Genomic DNA, 19,031 nt, shown 5'->3' on the forward strand with positions numbered 1-19,031 from the left:
CCAATTCCACACTGCACCTGAACACTAAGAAACTACCATTTGTCAAGTTTTCATATAGAATCGAAGAAGACTATCCACAATTATCTGACAAAGCTATTAAAATAGTCCTTTTTTGCAAATACGTATCTGTGCAAGGCCAGATTTTCTTCATATTCTTCAACCAAAACAACATATGGCCACAGATAGAATGCAGAAGCAGATAGGAGAATGCTGTCTTCTTTTAAGCCAGCCATTAAAGAGATTTGCAAAAACATAAAAACAATGCTACTTTTGTTGCGTTTTTTGTTTTAGAAATATACCTATTTTTCATAAAATACTACTTGTGTTAACATAACTGAGTTTTTGGTTGCTATCTGAAAATAAATACATATTTTTAATGACTTTTACTCTATGTTCTTCTCAATTCTCTACTCTAAGTGCTGTAAACAGACTTGTTCATTCACTCATTTGTTTATTTCAGGGAGATGCTAGTATTCTTTTATCCTGGAAATGTGAGACTAGAAGGCAAACGGTGGTAAAAGTGATGAGAAGCTCTGGTAAATGTGCATACATTCATTCAGATGATGCAACCAATGTCTCTTAAACATTGTTCTTGTTGGGATTCACGTTTCCCAAATCACTCTCTCTAGTCCAAAGCTCTTACCGAGCATAATCGTTCACTTGGCAAATACTTATTTAGTACCAACCATGTGTCAGGCACTGTCTACTGAAGGACCTTCATAACACATCACCTTCGATGTCCCACAGACACTGTCAACTCAGAACCCCCAACACTAGGCTTGCCTTCACACTCACCAGTACCTCCTCGCCTGGCTGTGGTCTAAGTGATTGCTGTTGTCTGACACCCTGAGGCCCAGGCCAAACACCCAGCGGTGTCCTTGCCTCCCCATCTCCCCTCAGCCCACAAGTCCCAGAAACAACTCTTCAATAGCTTTTAACTGGTCCATTTTTCTCCATCCATCCTAGTTCAAGCTTCTTTCATCCGTCACCCAAATTACTACCACAGACACCAAACTTCTCCCTCTACCTCCTGTCTTACCTTTTCTTTGTCTGTCTATACTGCCCTGGGCCTGGAAACTCACAGCCGGCACACCATTAATGTGGTCGGTTGAGGGATATCATCGCCACTTTACAGATGAGGAAAACAGGGTTTGACCGTTAGATCACTTGCGGCATTTTTAGAAGGCAAATTTGATTGGGCCACTCCCTGGGTTCAACCTCAATGGGACCCAACCCTCAGGATAAAATACAAGCTCTCTAATAGGGGCTATAAGGCATGGGCCCTCCACACAGGCTTCCCAGCCCTCCCTGTGCCCTGTGCTCCTTTTATCTCCAGGCTTTTTCACACATGCTGTTCTCTCTGCCTAGGCCACTCTTCTCCCAACTGACTCTGTTTAGCTGTGCCTTCCTGCAAGAAACCTCCCCCAACTCCGAGATGGGGGAGATGCCCCTTTTATGAGTTCCCATGGCAACCACAACTCACTGTCATGGTAGCACTTACCACACCAGGTTTTTTTGTTCGTTTGCTTCCTTTTTTTTTAATTCCCCTAGCCCCTTCAGTGAGGTCGTTCCAACCCTATAATGCATTTAGGCTCTTTTGTCACAGTCTATATGCCATTCTAGAATCACCCAACTGCCTAAGTGATTTTTTAAATTCACATATATTAAAGTTTACTCTTTACTTTTATTGCCTTCTATAAAGTTCTATTTCATATATCGACCATTACAGTATCATACAGAATAGTTTCACTGCCCCCCAAAACTCCCCTGTGTTCAACAACCCAACACTCCTTCCTCAACCCCATCACACTGTTTTAATTGCCTGTTTACTTGACTCTCTCTCTCTCTCTCTCCAGTTCATGATCTGTTCTATTTAACACAGTGTCATCCCCAGTATGAAGCAAAATGCACGGCACTCTAAGGATACTCTACAAATACCTGTTAAATTCAAGAACTGGAAACTTTTCGAACCTACAATTTAAACCCTGTCCCTGAATGACAATGGAACCAGCTCTAACAACTCCAGCAATGCTATGCACAGCTCCCTTATGCTAGCTCTTCCCCAGTGACACATGCTTGGGTGAATGAATGGAGCCCACAGGTAGTTAAGGCTGCCAGCATGTCTGCTGGGCTCGGGCAGAATGACCAGCTCAGAAGGGTCAGGACTATGGAGCTGCTGCCCAAGAAATGGGGGAGGGGTGGCCCTGTGGAACAACAGATGGTACTTAGTGGGGAGTGACACTTGGAACAAAGAAAGAGCACTGGGAACCCTGAAAAGCCTTGGCTAGGGAGCCCCACATCTAAACCAACACATTGCATGGCAGTCTGAATCCCAGAAACGTGGCATTATCACGATGCTGCATGGATCAAGGCATGCTCTGTAGATTACTAGGCCAGCTTGGGTAGGGACTTGGCATTGAAAGTCTAGGCCCTGCTCGGGTATCTGCCTTTCTCGCTCCTATGATTTAAGAAAGAGCTGGGAGAACTCCAAAGCTGTGGGTGGAGGGAGAAGCTTCTGAGAGCTGAACTGTCAGAGCCCAAACAATGGCTTTCTCTGTGCAGCTGGGCTTTGCACCTGGTGCCTGCACAGGGCCCTCTGTGCTTCGGTTCTTCCGCACACAGCAATGTCCACACAGGCGGGGCTTATAAATACCCTCCAAAGGAGAAGTGAAACCACTGGCTAGTTCTCCTTTTCTCTGCTTAGTTGGCGCCCAGCAGCTGAGAGCAGCTGGTACAAACTCACATTCCCCAGTTCAGAGGCTCAACCTGTTCTTATTATTTTATGGTTGGGAAGCTTCTGGCAAACATCCTGTTTAGAATAAAATGGGACTCAGACTGACTATCAGGGGCTAAATTTACCACCTAGAAACTTCAAACAAAATAAAAGAGAAAGCAGAGGAAAGGGCAAGACCTATCGCACACCATTCACAGAAAGAGAACACAAAAGTCTTCTCAGAGTGAGCCTTTTACCTGTATGTAGAAGGTCCTGGAGCTTGTTATGATTTCAAACAGGTTGTCCCTCATTAAGAGATCACTAGACAAAGAGAAAGCAAGTTACCAGGCATGCCTGCACACACACTGAGGACATGATTTATCCCAAGTAAAGGCTCCTGCGCCCTCTCCCATAGAAAGGGGGCTCCCAGGCCATTCTTCCTCCGGCCTCTGCCTCAAAAACCATGACGGGGTCTCCTCCAGCTTAACTTCCCACAGGTTCTCAGTAGGTCTCACCATCCCCATGGAAATCCCACACATACACACACCCCACCATCAGTTCTAACAAGATAATGCTCCTTTCCCTCTAAAACCTCCTGCCTAAGATCCATCACATCCCATACGACCTACAGTTGTGGGGGGAAGGGGCAGTTAGGGGCCAAGATGTATAAAGTTCTTTGTACAAAGCACTGCTTTAAGTGCTTTTTTCAGGGTCAAGCAGATGAACATTTTATTGGTTTTATAAATATGTAAATGTAACTAATCAATTATTCATTTTACATATTTATTAATACATAAGATATTATTTACATATAAAGACATAGGGAGAGAGAATGGACCTGTAACATTTTATTAGTTTCAGGTACACAAGATAGTGATGCAGTATTTGTATATATTGTGAACTGATCACCACAAGAAGTCTAGTTGACATCAGTCACCACACATAGTTACAAGCTCTTTTTTTCTTGTGATGAGAACTTTTAAGGTCTACTCCCTCAGCAACTTACAAATATCCAATATAGCATTATTAATTATGATTACCATACTGTACATCACATTACTAGGACTTATTTATTTTATAAATGGAAGTTTGTGCCTTCTGATCCCCTTTACCCATTTTGCCCACCCCCCACCTCCCACCTCTGGCAACCACCAATCCAAAACTGTTGAGTGTTTTGGAGTGTGTTATTTTATCCAATGTTTACAACAATGCAGTAAGGAACTTAAGACTTTCCCCACTTTGTGGATGAGGAAACCCAGCCTCAGAGAGGCTACGTGACTTGTCCATGGTGCCGAAGTTAGTAAACAGCAGAGCAAGGATTTGAACCCAGGTCTGACTTCAGAATCTATGCTTTTAAGTACTCCATTACCATTTGCCTCTCCTATGGGAACCAACTCTCACTTCCAAAACCTTCCTCCCCACAAGCAGCAACCTCATCAGCTTCATTACATTACTGCTCTGTGCCACCCTGTGCTGGGTTGAGACGGGGAACCAATGAGATATGGAAGGAGAAACTAGACTACTTTAAGATACTTCAAACTCGGTATGAGTTTGGGAAGAATCCTGACTTCTACAAGGAAAAACGGGAGATGTAGGTGGTGCCCAGTGACAAACCCTAAATCGGCCAAAATTATTTGCAGTGTTGAGCGCCTGTTGTGTGTATCCAGGTGCTGTGGGCAATACATAAGGAGTGAAAGATCTAATTTCTTCCCAATAAAAGAACCAAAAAAAAAAAAAAGCAAAACTATACAATTAGATGTTAGACTGTGTGTTCTTACGCCAAGAGTGAGAATAATTCCAAAAAAGGACTGATTGCAGGCAGAGTTGGCTTCATGAATGAGGACTTGGAAGGACATGGCAGGCACTGAGCCAGTGACATGGGCACCCGGGCAAAGGAGGAGCAAGAGACTAAAGACCCACGTGGGAAGGGACAGCAAGACGGTGTTAGAAAGACCTGGGACCAAATCCTGACTCCACTTGGGGAAAAGATATTGTAGGAATATTTTAAATCTTTGTGGGCCTTTGTACCCCAACTGTAAAAAGGAGATGAGAAGACCCCCCTTACCAGGCTGGTGACCACAAAGATCAATGTACAAAGTATAGAAGGCATCTGCTACCATGCATGTCATATAGCGGTCACTTAAAACATTTCACTGACCATTATTACTTTCTGAATGGAGATGGCTCTTCTTACTGACTAAACTATTTTCATTTTTTAAATTACTCACACACATACAGTACACTCATGTCATCAACTACTGAAGAGACGAAAGCAAAGCAAGGAGGAAACCCCACCCTTGTCACATCTACTTCCCAAGCTACACGTTGCCTTTCAATTCAATTCAGTTCAATTCAATTTAATTCAAGTTAACAAATGTTTGTTGACTACGCAGATGCCCTAAAGCTTCTTAACTGGGTTTGGGGAGGCCGCACAGTCTCATAGGCCTGGAACCCGCAGAGCCTTGGGGACTTCTTTCCCTAATGATCTGAAGCTCTCTTAATTCCTTCACTAAGGATTCAGTCTGACTGTGGCAGTGAGAGACTCAGGTGAAGTACAGAGCACTCTTAGGACTCAATGCCATCTGGGCTCGCTAAGCTGCCCAACATGCCCAGGTGGCTGTCCACCTACCTGTTTGCACGGGAATCATCTCTGAGGATGCAGTCATGCCCAGTCTTTCCTCCACCCACCATCAACCTCTGGAGCCACACTTCTGGAACATCCATCACCAGCCACTTTTATGGAATACAAACTGTCACTGGGAACTTCCCTAATCTCTACTCTGCAAATATCATTTGCAAGACTCAGTACAGCTCCAGTTCAGTCCCTGCTTCCTTGGGGTCATGTGGCCTTTTGTTGCCATGCAAGACCTTCCTATGCCTTCATGTGATAACAGTCTGCCTGCTGCTAAGAGCCTCCCTGATGATGTTGGTCTGTAATGCACAGTCCATGGGATGGAGAGACGCAAACAGTCTCTAAAGACTGGAGCTTAAGGGGCAAAAGGAGGACTTTTAGATGTCCAGATGCCCTTGGGCTTCTACAGTTTAGTTCTAAGGGCATCTGTATCTATATTGACTACAGGAGAGCGCCTTTGCCTGTGGGCCCCAGATCCCAAAGTCCTCCTATGCACCATGGCACTCTTCCTAGTGGGAAGAGGAACACATTAAAAATACTCGCTCTTCCTCTACAAGGGAGTCACACAGAGATGCTGTTAATCACCTTTGTGTTAAGGAGATATCCAGGACTTTGTCAAAAAAGGGGAAAGGGCGTAAGAAGTTCAGGGAAGAAGCATTGGAATAAGCAGTGATCTGACCAGCAGTGCTGATAAGTGAGACCTCAGGACACTGTCCCTGCTCTGAGCCCTAAGCCTCCCATGCAATGAGCATCTAATTCTAACACTTGAGAAGCATCCCAACACCACTCTCTTCTTTTTCCCACATTCTTTCTTTTTCTACATCAAAAATTATTATTTAGACTCAGCCTGTCTCCTCAGGGGCCAGAGAAAGGCAAAGGGAAAAGATGAGATGAGCTTGCCCAGTTTGGTCTCTTAGCTGCATTAGTTTGGATGCAGTAAGTGAGATGTCAGGCCCTGTCATGCTCATGGGAGAAAATTCTTAAATAGAGCTTCTGAAGGGTAGTAAATGAAGATTTAGGCAGGCAAATGTGGATTCCTATCAGAAAAAAAAAAGTAAGCAGAGATAATTACCCAGATTTGACCAGACACTCATGGGTCTTAAGAACATCCTTGAGAAATATAGTGCGCAGTGGTTCTCGGTCCTGGTGGAAAAAATTAGGTAAATGAGACTATCCACATAATGCCACAACCCAGCCCAGCTGATGAATGTATCTCTCTGATCAGAGGTACACTGCAAACAAGGCAAAGTCTCAAAATAACTATCAAGAGAGGAAAAAGTTCTAAGAAGATATTCTGTGGCTCTGACCACAGAGCAGCTCACTGTGTTGAGGGAGGGAGAAAGTGAAGGCCACGTTACTATTGACGTAAAGATGTACACATGGGGTGGATGCTCATAAGACAGAGGCACCCCGCAGGCCTGTGTGTGTGCCCACATCTCTACTCATGCACACACATGTCAGTGTCACCTGTGTGCCTCTTGCTTCCATGGCCTGTCAGAAGGGCCCCAGAATGACTACAAACCTGTTCACACTTGAAGTAGCAGAGAGTAAAGTCATCAAGTGCAAAGAAGCGACGTTTCCAGCTCTTCCGCTGAAATAAAAAGCAAGAGCAGGACATTAAGAAGAGGTCCCAGCATCCCAGAGGGTGTTCCAGTTCTAAGCCTCTGGGTACCCAGCCCAATGGAAGCTGGGCTCCCACATTCAGTGGGAGAGACGGGGTCAGCAGAGGGAGAGACTTCTTCCTATTAGAGGCAGAGCCTCAGGCATGCAGGGGTGAGTATTTAGTCCCAAACCTTTCACCGGTTTGGGAAGTGGGCAGCTCCTCCTTGCAGCCAGCTGTCCCCTGTGCACTGCCCACAACCACCGCTCCCAGGAGGCACCAGGACTCACTCTGGCCCCAGTGCTGACACTCACCACATTCCCTTGCTTCACGCAGTAGCCACTCTTAATGAAGTGGGGCCCAGAGGGAACATGGCTGCCTGTTGTAGGGATGTAACTCTGAGACCTTCGAAGGATGGCGTGGGACCCGGGTTCACTCCCTTCCTGCCCATCCCCACCGTTCTACAAGGAAACAGTGTCAGGATTAGCACCTCCCCTTGCTCCTCACACGGCAAACCCCAGGCCTCACCCAGCTCTCTCGGGGAAGCCTCTCTTGCCTCTTTACCCATGATAGCAATCAAAGAAGAAATAACAAGAAAGTAAACATTCATTTTGCTCCCATCAGGCACTGTACTGGGTCCTGTCAGAGAACAAGGCTTGCGAAGTTGGGCAGACCCAGGAAAAAGGTAAGGACAGAGAAGGCAAACCAGAAGAGGGGAGAAACACCCTATGGGAGGAGGGACAGCAGGCTTGTTTTGCCCCTGTGATTTACAAGTGCTAGTCTCCCATGTATGGTGCAGGACCATACCGGCCAAAATGCCTCAAGATATGGTGGCCCTGATTTCTGTACTGCTACTATTCACAACCACCCCTGTCCTGGGTTTTCTTGGCCACCCCATCTTCCCTGGTTCCCCCACCCACAACTACCTTTCCTCAGTGCAGCCCACATCTATGTACATCACTGGCACACTATGGACACCCCCATACCCCTGCCCCCTCCCGCCCCCACCAAAAGCCCCAGGTCCCAGCACCTGGTTGATGGGCGTGTGTACCACCACCCCTCCGATGATCTCAGTCTTGTAGGCCACCTGCGGCTTCTTCTCTAGGGCTGGAGGAGCTGCTAGGCTTTTCAGAACCTCGGTAGTCAGGGGCAGGCTCCCAACTTTGGGCACCTGGCAAGAAAGACAGCTTAGGAAAAGTGGGGAGGCAAAAGAGGATTGGGGAAGAGGTAAGAAAAGCTAACGTACCAAACTGTAGTAAGGGCTCTTCCTCAGCCCTTCCATCGACACATTCCTGAATACGAGGAACTCTGCCAGCAGACCCCTATACGCACATGCACACGCACACACACAATTACGGAGCACCCACTGTGAGCCGGCCCTTCCCTGACTACAGACCAACCATAAGACAGCAAACAGACATACATGTCCCACCCTAACAGCACGGACATTCCAACAACAGAGACTGACCAAATAATGCACAGCCAAACAATAAGAATAATTATAAATTGTGGGGAGTGCCATAAAAAAAAAATAAACAGGAGCTGAGATACAGAGGTGCAGGGGAACTATTTGAAACGGAATGGTGAGCGGAGGTATCCAGAGGAAGAGAGATGCTGGAACAGTAACCCAGAGATGAACAGGAACCAGGAATGTAAGGAGGAGAAAGCATGCTAGGCAGGGGAACAGGTAACATACATGTGGGATACGGAATAGAATTAGGGGACCATGAGCTTTGGAGCCCAAGGACCCGGGCTACCTACTCCTGACCTGTCACTGACTATCTGAGTGACCTTTGGCACTGAACCTCTCTCTAGGCCAAAACTGGCCCATGTAGAAAACAAAAAGGGTAATAATATTTATATCGTAGTCACTGTACTTATCAAATGACAGAGTATATATATATTTAAAATTTTCAAAAATAAAAAATATAAAAGTACAGTTGACCTTTGAACAACACAGGGGGTTAAGAGCACTGACTCCCACACAGTAAAAACTCCATGTATAACTTATAACTCTGAAAATTCAACTACTAATAGCCTACTGTTGACCGGAAGCCTTACTGATAACAGACATCATCAGTTAACACAGATTTTGTATGTTCTATGTATTATATACTGTATTCTTACAATAAAGCTAGACAAAATAAAATATTATTAAGAAAATCATAAGGAAAATACATTCACAGTTGTACTGCAAAAAAAAACCCTGCATATAAGTAGTTCAAACCTATGTTGTTCAGGGGTCAAGAATATTACAAAATATTTTAATTAACATTTCACAAATGGTACTCACATTTACAAACACAGCCCTTTTGAACAGTTATCTTTTTTTCTCTCTTGGAAGAATTAGGGCACCACAGACAATCACATAATCACAGAATTTTTATGGCTCTTTTGACACCACAGGCCACAGGCTGCAAACTGGTGGCCTGAAGGCAGATTCTGGCCAAACTATGTGTTGTTGGTCCTATGTAGTGTGTTTTTCAATCCACATTTCCAATGTGGAATATTTTAGCTAAAAATCCAGACTTCCAGCTAAGCAGCATTTCTCTCTTAAGATGGAGAACACTCTTCAGTTTGCCACTGTCCCTATCATGCTCCCCAACACTGAGGCTACAAGCCAGGTGCTGTTTATCCTCATTTATGTTGTTGTTTTTCTTCCTCCTTGCTCATTTCACTCATTTATACTGGAAATTCCAATAACATCTTTCATTTTGTAAGAAAATAAGAGAGGCCCAGGCCAGTCAAGTCAATCGCCCAAAACCGTGGTCAATAACTGAACAGAGACTAGATCCTAACTCCCTACCAGGGCGCAATTTCCACAGCATCACAAAGCCCATCCTTCACAAGTCTCATACCCTATGCGGATCTAGACACGAGTAAAGCTAACATCTTCCATTTCTATGGCCTTGGGAATCAGAAGGACCTAAGAATCCAGACTTTTTCAAGAGCTCATAGCTCAGGGCCCTTTGAGAACTCTGCCAAGGATGAGACCAAAGACTACTCCATTCCATGTCTATTCAAAGGGCTAAGACCACTGTGATTACGCTGGAGCTCCAGAAAGAAGATGAGACCCCTGGCCTGGGCATTCCATTTACATAGACAAAGGTGACCTCCACCCATCAGCTCTCCAGATGGAGCCAGAAATCTACCTTCTCTCCCTTCCAGCTATCTGAACTGCAGTTCCCACCTCAGTGGGCCCCATTCAGGGCCACACAATGTGTCAAACTCTGCTGCATGGTCTCTACCTCAAGCAATCTGCTGCATGGTCTCTACCTCAAGCAATGCCTATGAAGTAGGCATTATTTTCTCCATTTTATAGAAGAGATCAATGAAAGCTCATTCAAAGGAAGTAAATTTCCCCCAGGACTGCATGACTCTCCATTGCTAAATGCCCCACTACCTACCTATGCCACCTTTTCTTCCCTGAGCTTTGCTATAATGTGATGGGACCCCTTTAGGGATGTTGATTATGGCTGGGATGTTTAGTGATATCATCATCATGGAACAAGAGAAGCTCCCCTCAAGTGACCTAAATGAATTCTAGCAAAGAAGGAGGGATGTAGCCTTTTAGACTTCCCAGTGGACAGCAAAGGACTCATAGAAGCTTAGCTGTTGTACTGCCTCTCAGAATCTTGTCATCATGGGCTGCATCTGACCATCTACACAGAGCCTTTCCAAAGCCTCCAGCTTGTGGAGGACAAACCCACAATAACTGCCCAGAGCTTGAAAACAAGGTTATTCTTTTGGTTGGTCCATATCCCCAGAGGCCTAATTAAAGGTGTGCCCTCCTCAATCTCCCTGTGGAGTATTCTCTGATGGGGGGTATCCTTATGAATCTCATTTGCAATGTGAAATGAAAATTACAGGGACATGGAGCACCTGGCTCAGTTGCTGGAGCATATGACTCTTGATCTCGGGGTTACAAATTCAAGCCCCATGGTGGGTGTAGAGGTTACTTAACAACAAGAAAAGAAAGAAAAGAAAGAAGGAAGGAAGGAAGGAAGGAAGGAAGGAAGGAAGGAAGGAAGGAAGGAAGGAAAAGAAAGAAGAAAAAGAGACAGAGAAAGAAAGAAAGAAAGAAAGAAAGAAAGAAAGAAAGAGAAAGAAAGAAAGAAAGAAAATTAAGAAAGAAAGAAAGAAAGAAAGAAAGAAAGAAAGAAAGAAAGAAAGAAAAGAAAGAAGAAAAAGAGACAGAGAAAGAAAGAAAAGAAAGAAGGAAGGAAGGAAGGAAGGAAGGAAGGAAGGAAGGAAAGAAAGAAAGAAAGAAAGAAAGAAAGAAAGAAAAAGAAAGAAAGAAAAGAAAAGAAAAAGACAAAGAAAGAAAGAAAGAAAGAAAGAAAGAAAGAAAGAAAGAAAAATAGAAAGAAAAATAGAAAGAAAGAAAGAAAGAAAGAAAGAAAGAAAGAAAGAAAGAAAGAAAGAAAGGAAGGAAGGAAAAGAAAATTACAGGGGCTCATCTTACTTCCACCAGGCATGTCTAGCCTGCAATGAGGAACAATCCAATGGGGGCAGGAGGCTGTGCTTTACTTTTACTGCTCAATTTTCAACAGTTTTGGGAAATGTAGTAAGTTGAATAATGTCCCCTTAAAACCATCCACCCACAAACTCAGAATATGACCTTATTTAGAAATAGGGTCTTTGCAAATATAGTTAAATTAAGATCAGGTCATAACCAGTTAGGGTGGGCCCAAAGTCCAATGACTGACGCCCCTTTTAGAAGAAGAGAGGACACACAGACACACAGGCCATAGTGATGGAGGCAGAGATGGGAGTAATGCAGCTATAAGCCAGAGCATACCATTATCTTCAGTGATAAGGACTCAGTGGCCTCAGCACAAAATGAACAGTGATCTGTGGGCAGATAAACTCGATCTATCCTGGTTCCATAAACTTGGGCAAGTCACTTTAATCTCTATATATTTGTATCACCCCATTTATAATTGGGAATAACAACACTTAAGGTTTTTATATGAGGCTAAAATGAAGCCATGTATGTAAAAATGGTGTGTAATCCAAAAGTTTACAACTGTTGCTCTTTTTAAATATTTTTAAAATTTTTTTAAATGTTCGTTTATTTTTTGAGAGAGAGAGCAGGAAAGAGTGTGTGTGTGTGAAAGGGGGAGGGACAGAGAGAGAGAGAGAGAGAGACAGATCTGAAGAGGATACAGGCTCTGAATTGTCAGCACAGAGCCCAATGTGGGGCTCAAACCCACAAACCATGAGATCATGAGATCATGACCTGAGCTGAAGTCAGAAGTTTAACCAACTGAGCCACCCAAGTGCCCCTTTAAATATTTCTATTAACTCTTTTAGGTCTTGGAAGTCATAGGGTCTGGGTGTTTAATCTTAGCTCTACCATTTACCCACCTCTAGATTTTGGGCAAGACTCTGATTTCCATCTTTCTCATCTAAAAAAGGGTAATAAAACCATTTATAAGAGTGATGTGAGAGGGGTGAATAATATGGCACGTGTGAGAGCTTGGCTCGATACATTATCTGTTCCCTCATTCATCTCTGTATCTGCCAAAGTGCCTGATGCTGCACTTTGTATATAAGGTGCCCTAAAATAAGTAGGCATGCCATCAATGTGATGCCCAGCCCACAACTTCCTTCATCCCAGCCTCCCTTAGGAAGGACACAAGATACAGGACGATATGGAAGTAGAAAAAGAAGTAAACCCTTCCAGGGCACAAACTGAATAGGAAATAGAGTATCCATCCTCTTCCTTCTATCCCACGGGACCTTTGGCAGGAGGAGTGAAAAGACATATGAATGGAGTAAAGGAAAGTAAGGGGGATCCTGGAGACTATGGAGACCTAGCAGAAGGCTCTGACATTCCAGCAAGCCTCTGGACTCCCAGCCTCTGGGCACTGCCATGCTCCTTCCCACTCCTGTGGCTTATGACTTCTGTTCCACAAGACCAGAAAAAAGGTGGGGGGACCTCACTACTGACAGCAACTCTATGCTCAAGGCACAAAAGAAAGGCCCCACCTCCTATCAGGCTTTGTAGCCCAGTTTATGAGGCAGGAACAGAGAAGGAAAGCCATGAGGGAATGCTGAAAGAGAATAAAGTATTAGACACTGAAAGAAGCTCCAAAAGTGTGTCAAACACAGAAGGGTGAAGACCGCATCATGAACGAAGGAAACCTGTACTAAGATCCGCACTCTAGAGTCATGTGCACAAGCATGTCGGTTAGCACACAACTGTGAGATAGCTGCACTCTCCCTCCCTCCCTTCCGTTCTCTTTTCACAGGTGAACCAAAGTTTATAAAAATAACAAGCTACTAAGCCAGACCATCTCAATGACTGAATTGTACTCTGCTTGAGACTGCCATCGCAAGTGCTGGATAGGTGTACAGATTTCTCCTATTAATTTACTCACAGAAGCCCTGAGGTATTTGGGAGAATAATCTGCCCCAGTACATAATGGTTACTATTAGAAGTGACTAGCATGTAAACTAGTCTGACCATATGATAAGAAAATGAACCATCCAGGGGCACCTGGGTGGCTCAGTTGGTTGAGCATCTGACTCTTGATTTTGGCTGAGGTCATGACCCTAGAGTCATGGGATTGAGCCCCTCATCAGGCTACACAATGAGGATGGAGGCTGCTTAAGATTCTCTCTCTCCCTCAACCCCTATCCCCATCTGTGTGCTCTCAAAAAATTTAAAAAAAAGAAAAAAAAAAAGAAATCAATCTTCCGATTACAAAGTGGACAGAAGACATGAACAGACATTTCTCCAAAGACATCCAGATGGCCAACAGACACATAAAAGGATGTTCATCATCACTTATCATCAGGGAAATGCAAATCAAAACTGCAATGAGATATCACCTCACACTGTCAGAATGGCGAAAATCAACAACGCAAGAAACAAGAGGTGTTGGTGAGGATGTGGAGAAAAAGTAGCACTTGTACACTGTTGGTGGGAATGCAAACTGGTGCAGCCACTGTGGAAAACAATATGGAGGTTCCTCAGGAAGTTAAAAATAGAACTACCTTCTGATCCAGCAATTGCACTGCTGGGTATTTACCCAAAGAATACAAGAACACTAAGTCACAGGGATACATGCGCCCCTATGTTTATAACAGCATTATCCACAATGCCAAGACATGGAAACAGCCCAAGGATCCATCAACTGATGAATGGATAAAGTGGTATATATACATACACACACACACACACACACACACACACACACACACACACACGAATATTACTTGGCCATAAAAAAGAATGAAGTCTTGCCATTTGCAAGGACATGGATAGAGCTAGAGAATATAAGGCTAAGCAAGATAAGTCAGCGAAAGACAAATGTCATATGATTTCACTCACATATGGAATTTAAGAAAACAAACAAGCAAAAGAAAAATAAAAGAGACAGAGAGAGACAAATCAAGAAACAGACTCTTAACTATAGAGAACAAACTGATGGTTACCAGAGGGGAGCAGGATGGGGGGATGGGTGAAATAGGTGATGGGAATTAAGGAGTGCACTTGTGATGAGCACCGGGTGACTTATGAAAGTGCTGAATCACTGTATTGTACAACTGAAACTAACATAACACTGTATGTTAACTAACTGGAATTAAAATAATAACTTAAAAATAGCTAAAACAAGAATATCAATCTTCTCAGCATACAAACCACAGTTTACATGCCACAAGCCTGCCTATTATTGATGAAATGTCTAGTGGTTTTTTGGCCCCCAAAACATTAAGTTTTCCCTCTTCTCCTTCCTACCCTTCTTTCTTTTTCTGTATTTCTAAGGAAGAAGAAAGGAGTTCACCAGTCAAAGAGAATGAGGCTACTCACAGAGCAGTCAGTGAACTAGCTCAGTGATGCTTTTCAAATGGAAGGCTTCTTCAGGACAGGTTGGTGGATGGCCCGGACTGACCCCCAGGTCACCTCTTAAAGGAAGAAGAGTATCTCCCCCCTCCGTGCCAGTAAAAAGTTCTGACTTCCCTCTTCATATGCTTTCCTTTTACTCTGCTTCTCATAGTCAGCAATCCATCTTCCAATCCCACCACACTCTGAATCAGCACACCAGAATTACCCAAAACACGACAGAGCGGGAGCCCTCCCAGGAAGCGCAAAGGGGACGCTCCATAAACTTCCCCTTGAACTTGATTCAAACTCAAACTCTCAGTTCAACTTGTGGTTAGTCAGCCAAGGTGTAAGAAGAGGTAGGGGGAACTGGGTCTGAACCGGCTCCTGGGAAAGCCCCTGCCATCATCTGAGCTTTTCCCCACCCAAAATGGGCCACGTGCTGAGAAGAGGCACGGACTCCCTCCAGGAAGGAGAAGGAATCATACATACGGTGATTTTGCTGGCTTGGTTCAAGGCTTCAACCCAGTCCTTCAGATCTTTCTGGTCATTAGCTTGAAGGAAATACCTCTGAGAGAGGGCATTGATGACTGCAATAGTCATGGGGAAGAAAAGAGGAAAGACCCAGGTGAGAACACATGCAAGACAAAAAGACTCCACAAAACTAAGGTGCCGAAGTAGCAAGGTGGAGGATTCTAGGAAGCAGATGAAGGCATTTGTCATGACGCAAAGTCAGCTGCATGAATATCAGGGAAGCAGCAGGCTGTAAGTGCTCTCTCTTTAAAAGTGTTAATTAGTCCATCACCTGTCGTTAATGTTCTAATAACCCCCTTAATAACATACTGTTGTACAGCGATCAGGCTTCTAGTCCACCACCACCAAGATACACGCTTGAACTGCTTTTTAGAGGTGCTCAGATTTACAGTCATGATGATACATATATAATTTCGGACCCAGTGCTCCTTGTTTTTACTGGCACAACTGGCCTGGGTTAGGAGCCTTGTCCGTGGTCGGAAAATGGAACAAAGCTTGCCTGAGATCAAATCTGTGACCCTGACCTTATTTTCCACCTGTTCTTTCCTCTGAGCACTCCATGAGGTCAATAATTTACTTTTGGGTTCATTATTTATCTCTTTTAGATCTGCTGACCACAAAATCTGAGACAGTAATTTCTGAGCTTAGCAACGATATTTGAAAGAAATGGGACAATGAGAGCACCAAAGAAGCCTGAACCAGCCTGCAGTTGGGAGAGATGACAGCTCAAGACACTATTTTATTCTTCTAGCATAAATAAGCCAGAACTATAAGAAGTAAGCATCATGCGGTACACATTGAATCCATTAATTCATTCAGTCCCTCAACAAATATTATTGAACAGCCATTATATGCCAGGAACCACTGTATGTGGTGAGGAGACAGCAGTGACAGAGCAAAGGGATATCCCTGCTTCATGGAGCTTGGGAGAAAAACAGAAGCTACTTGTTAGTATCTGCTTGTAGAACTTTGTACAGTACTGAGAACACAGTAGGAGCCAAATAAATACTGATGATTTAATTAATGACTAGAGGCAGCCACCGAGCAATGCCCTCTCTGCTTCCTGTGTCACTCCCAACTCTTCACTCATCTGGCAACACTGAGACACTCGACAGGATAGTCTTTTCCATTGTTCCTCCAGCTCCCCCCCAAGTCTCCACCTTTCCTGAGCACACCACTACAGAGTTGGAGATGAGGGTTCCCAGAAACTACCAGTAGATACCTGTACCCTGCCCTGCGGAGTCAGGAAAACAGAAACATCGCTGCTCCCTGTACCTCTGTCTTATGCTATTAACGGTGTTCACAGGGAGACCAAAGAAAGCAGTATCATTGACACCTAGCAACATCGCTGTGACCGAAGTCACTCATATACACAGGACATAAGTCACATGTGATCACAGGACCGTCTCCACACAAAAAGGAAGTTGCTGTAGGAGTGTTCGGAGAACCCATCCTCCAGTTCAGTACTTACCGAAGCAAAATGGAGTTTTTGGTTTCTGCTTTGGTGTAGCTACGCTCACCTAAATCAAATAAAAAACAAAAGAAACAAGAATATATTTCTAACATTGTTGTAAAAGAAAACAGTGTTTTCTTTTCAAATTTTTTTATTGTGAAACTTCTCACACAAAAAAGAAGAGCATATAAAACATACATAAACATTCTGAAGAATAATAATTAAATGGAAACCCTATACTCCACGATCCAGATTAAGAAATAGGCCACTATCAATCCTCTTTCTTGGAAGCCTTTTGTATGCCTCTCCCTGATAGAACCCACCCCCACCCCTCAGAAATAAGCACTATCTTGATGTCTATATTAATCTTTATCTTTGTAAAAATGCTTTTAGAAACCACTGAGTCCTGACAAAATTCTCTTTGGACCACACAACCTGTACTTGCCCCATTCACACTACAAGATTCCACTCCTCTCGCAACCACCGACCCCCTCCCTAAACAGTTCTCCAAATTAAAGATGGTATTGCTACACACACATAGATTCCAATTAAAGCACACAGAAAGGTCAGGCAGTGTGCATTTGGACATGCTGATCAGTGTCCTTTATATCTACCCTGTTGAACCACAAAAAATAAGAGGGGCCCATGGAATCAGAACATACTTATGTATTTAAAAGAAGACAACAGAAGAAAGTAGAAATATGTTTATAGCTCCTGTACTTTCATATTGTTTTATCAATCCTACCCCTTTCATGTACACTCCTGACTACATGCAGAGGTAAACCCATGTCACTCTGGTTCAAACCCACTGAACCAATAAAGGAAAACAAGTCATATTCCATCATATGCCCACAAACATTAGGTGACTACTCTTGGTATAGGTTGAATAGGAACTGTACCTGGGATTTCTAAGGAGGCACCTTCCCCCCGCCCTCAAACCCTAGGTTAGGAACTATTTCCACATTGTCATCATACGCCTGTGGACACATTCTCTCAGTCCCCTTTCCAAGCAAGGGCCTTCTCCTACTTGTATGAGACTGAAAAAAAATACCTTGCCCTCCAACAAACAAAATGAATATAGCATACTCAACATTAATACATCAATCATTAAATGTCTATGTAACATTATATAAACCTCCTCGACATTATATAAACCTCTTTGACAAGTGTTTGCAAGATGTCACATTAAGTCAACTTCGTTCATGTTTCATTTAAACAGTCAAAGAAATTTCATTACTTTCGAAAATAATTAGTAGCTTTGATTTTCTTAGTTCGCAAGAACCCTCCTGGATGGGCAAGATGACTGCTAAAAAATTACAGCCAATCACAAATTAGAGTTACTCAGCCAAATCATTCCAAATATCAGGTGACTGAAATCCTTTCGAATATTTTACAGCCAATTATATTTAATGAGGGAGATGGTTATATTCTGATACGTTCACCATCACGTGAGGTGGAGGCCTTAGGCCTAATGGAAGTCTTTAAACAGTCCTGAAACACAAAGATTTAGGGAAAGATGAACACACATATCCTAAGTTCAGTCACAGACCACCCAAATTCAGGCATGTCTTTGCCATTCCCAGAAACCACTCAGCAGAGCTCCACGACATCATAGTTCTTTGCCCCTGTGCTGCCTGGTGTTCCTGGGTTTGAGATCCTGAATTCCATCTGAACCACAGTATGTGCCTTTATCCTGCTTGTGTCTGATGTTCTGATCTGTCAGTGTCTCATTTTCTTGCTCTATCCCTCGGCATCCATGTTCCCCCTGCAGGTCCTTACGCCCAAGGTCCATGCCCAAAAGGTGCATGCCCTACCTTCCACTCCTGTGTAGCTCTGACCATCACAGAACTAACTGCCTGGCCCTCAGAACCCACCCATCTCACGGCTTCTTTGTACTTGAAGCTTTCGGATGGCTTTGTAAAGCTGGGCACTTTGAGACCTTCTGGGGCTTATTTGGAGATGCACCTCTTTCTCCCAGAAACTGACTTTTATCACTGACCAGAGAAAGCACCACTGGCAGAGACTTTTCACCAGGTTGGGTGACAGACAGTCGACTCCGACCACAACTTATCAGCAGCCTATACTGAGAGACTACTACCAATATGCTTATTACAGCAACTGAAACCAAGAGATCATCTGGTTTTTCATTTGTTTTTATATGTTTATCCAGTTTTCAGTCAGGGGACGTGCGTGATTACATGCATGCATGTCTATAATTTGCCCCATGCCTAACCACGGAAGGAATATCTGGCAAGGCTGCTAGTT

The 19,031-nt window shown here is 43.8% G+C and overlaps 1 protein-coding gene and 1 long non-coding RNA gene across 5 annotated transcripts in view; one reads left to right on the forward strand and one right to left on the reverse strand.

The window, feature by feature from the left end:
- PLEKHA2 (pleckstrin homology domain containing A2) overlaps nt 1–19,031 on the reverse strand; it is a 72,626-nt gene that overhangs the window by 9,331 nt on the left and 44,264 nt on the right. For all 4 annotated transcript variants that reach the window (XM_019828543.3, XM_023252583.2, XM_023252581.2 and 1 more), the window contains 7 exons: nt 16,785–16,833; nt 15,272–15,369; nt 7,976–8,116; nt 7,260–7,406; nt 6,868–6,936; nt 6,418–6,488; nt 2,971–3,034 (listed from right to left, as the gene is read on the reverse strand). In XM_019828543.3, the coding sequence (XP_019684102.1) occupies nt 2,971–3,034; nt 6,418–6,488; nt 6,868–6,936; nt 7,260–7,406; nt 7,976–8,116; nt 15,272–15,369; nt 16,785–16,833 (639 nt within the window). The remainder of the gene's footprint in view (nt 1–2,970; nt 3,035–6,417; nt 6,489–6,867; nt 6,937–7,259; nt 7,407–7,975; nt 8,117–15,271; nt 15,370–16,784; nt 16,834–19,031) is intronic.
- On the forward strand, nt 14,668–16,340 carry LOC123384841. Its single transcript, XR_006596516.1, has 2 exons — nt 14,668–14,826; nt 15,919–16,340. It is a non-coding gene; the product is annotated as an uncharacterized LOC123384841 (long non-coding RNA).

The sequence above is a fragment of the Felis catus genome, chromosome B1 (genome assembly GCF_018350175.1).
Source record: "Felis catus isolate Fca126 chromosome B1, F.catus_Fca126_mat1.0, whole genome shotgun sequence".
NCBI lineage: Eukaryota > Metazoa > Chordata > Mammalia > Carnivora > Felidae > Felis > Felis catus.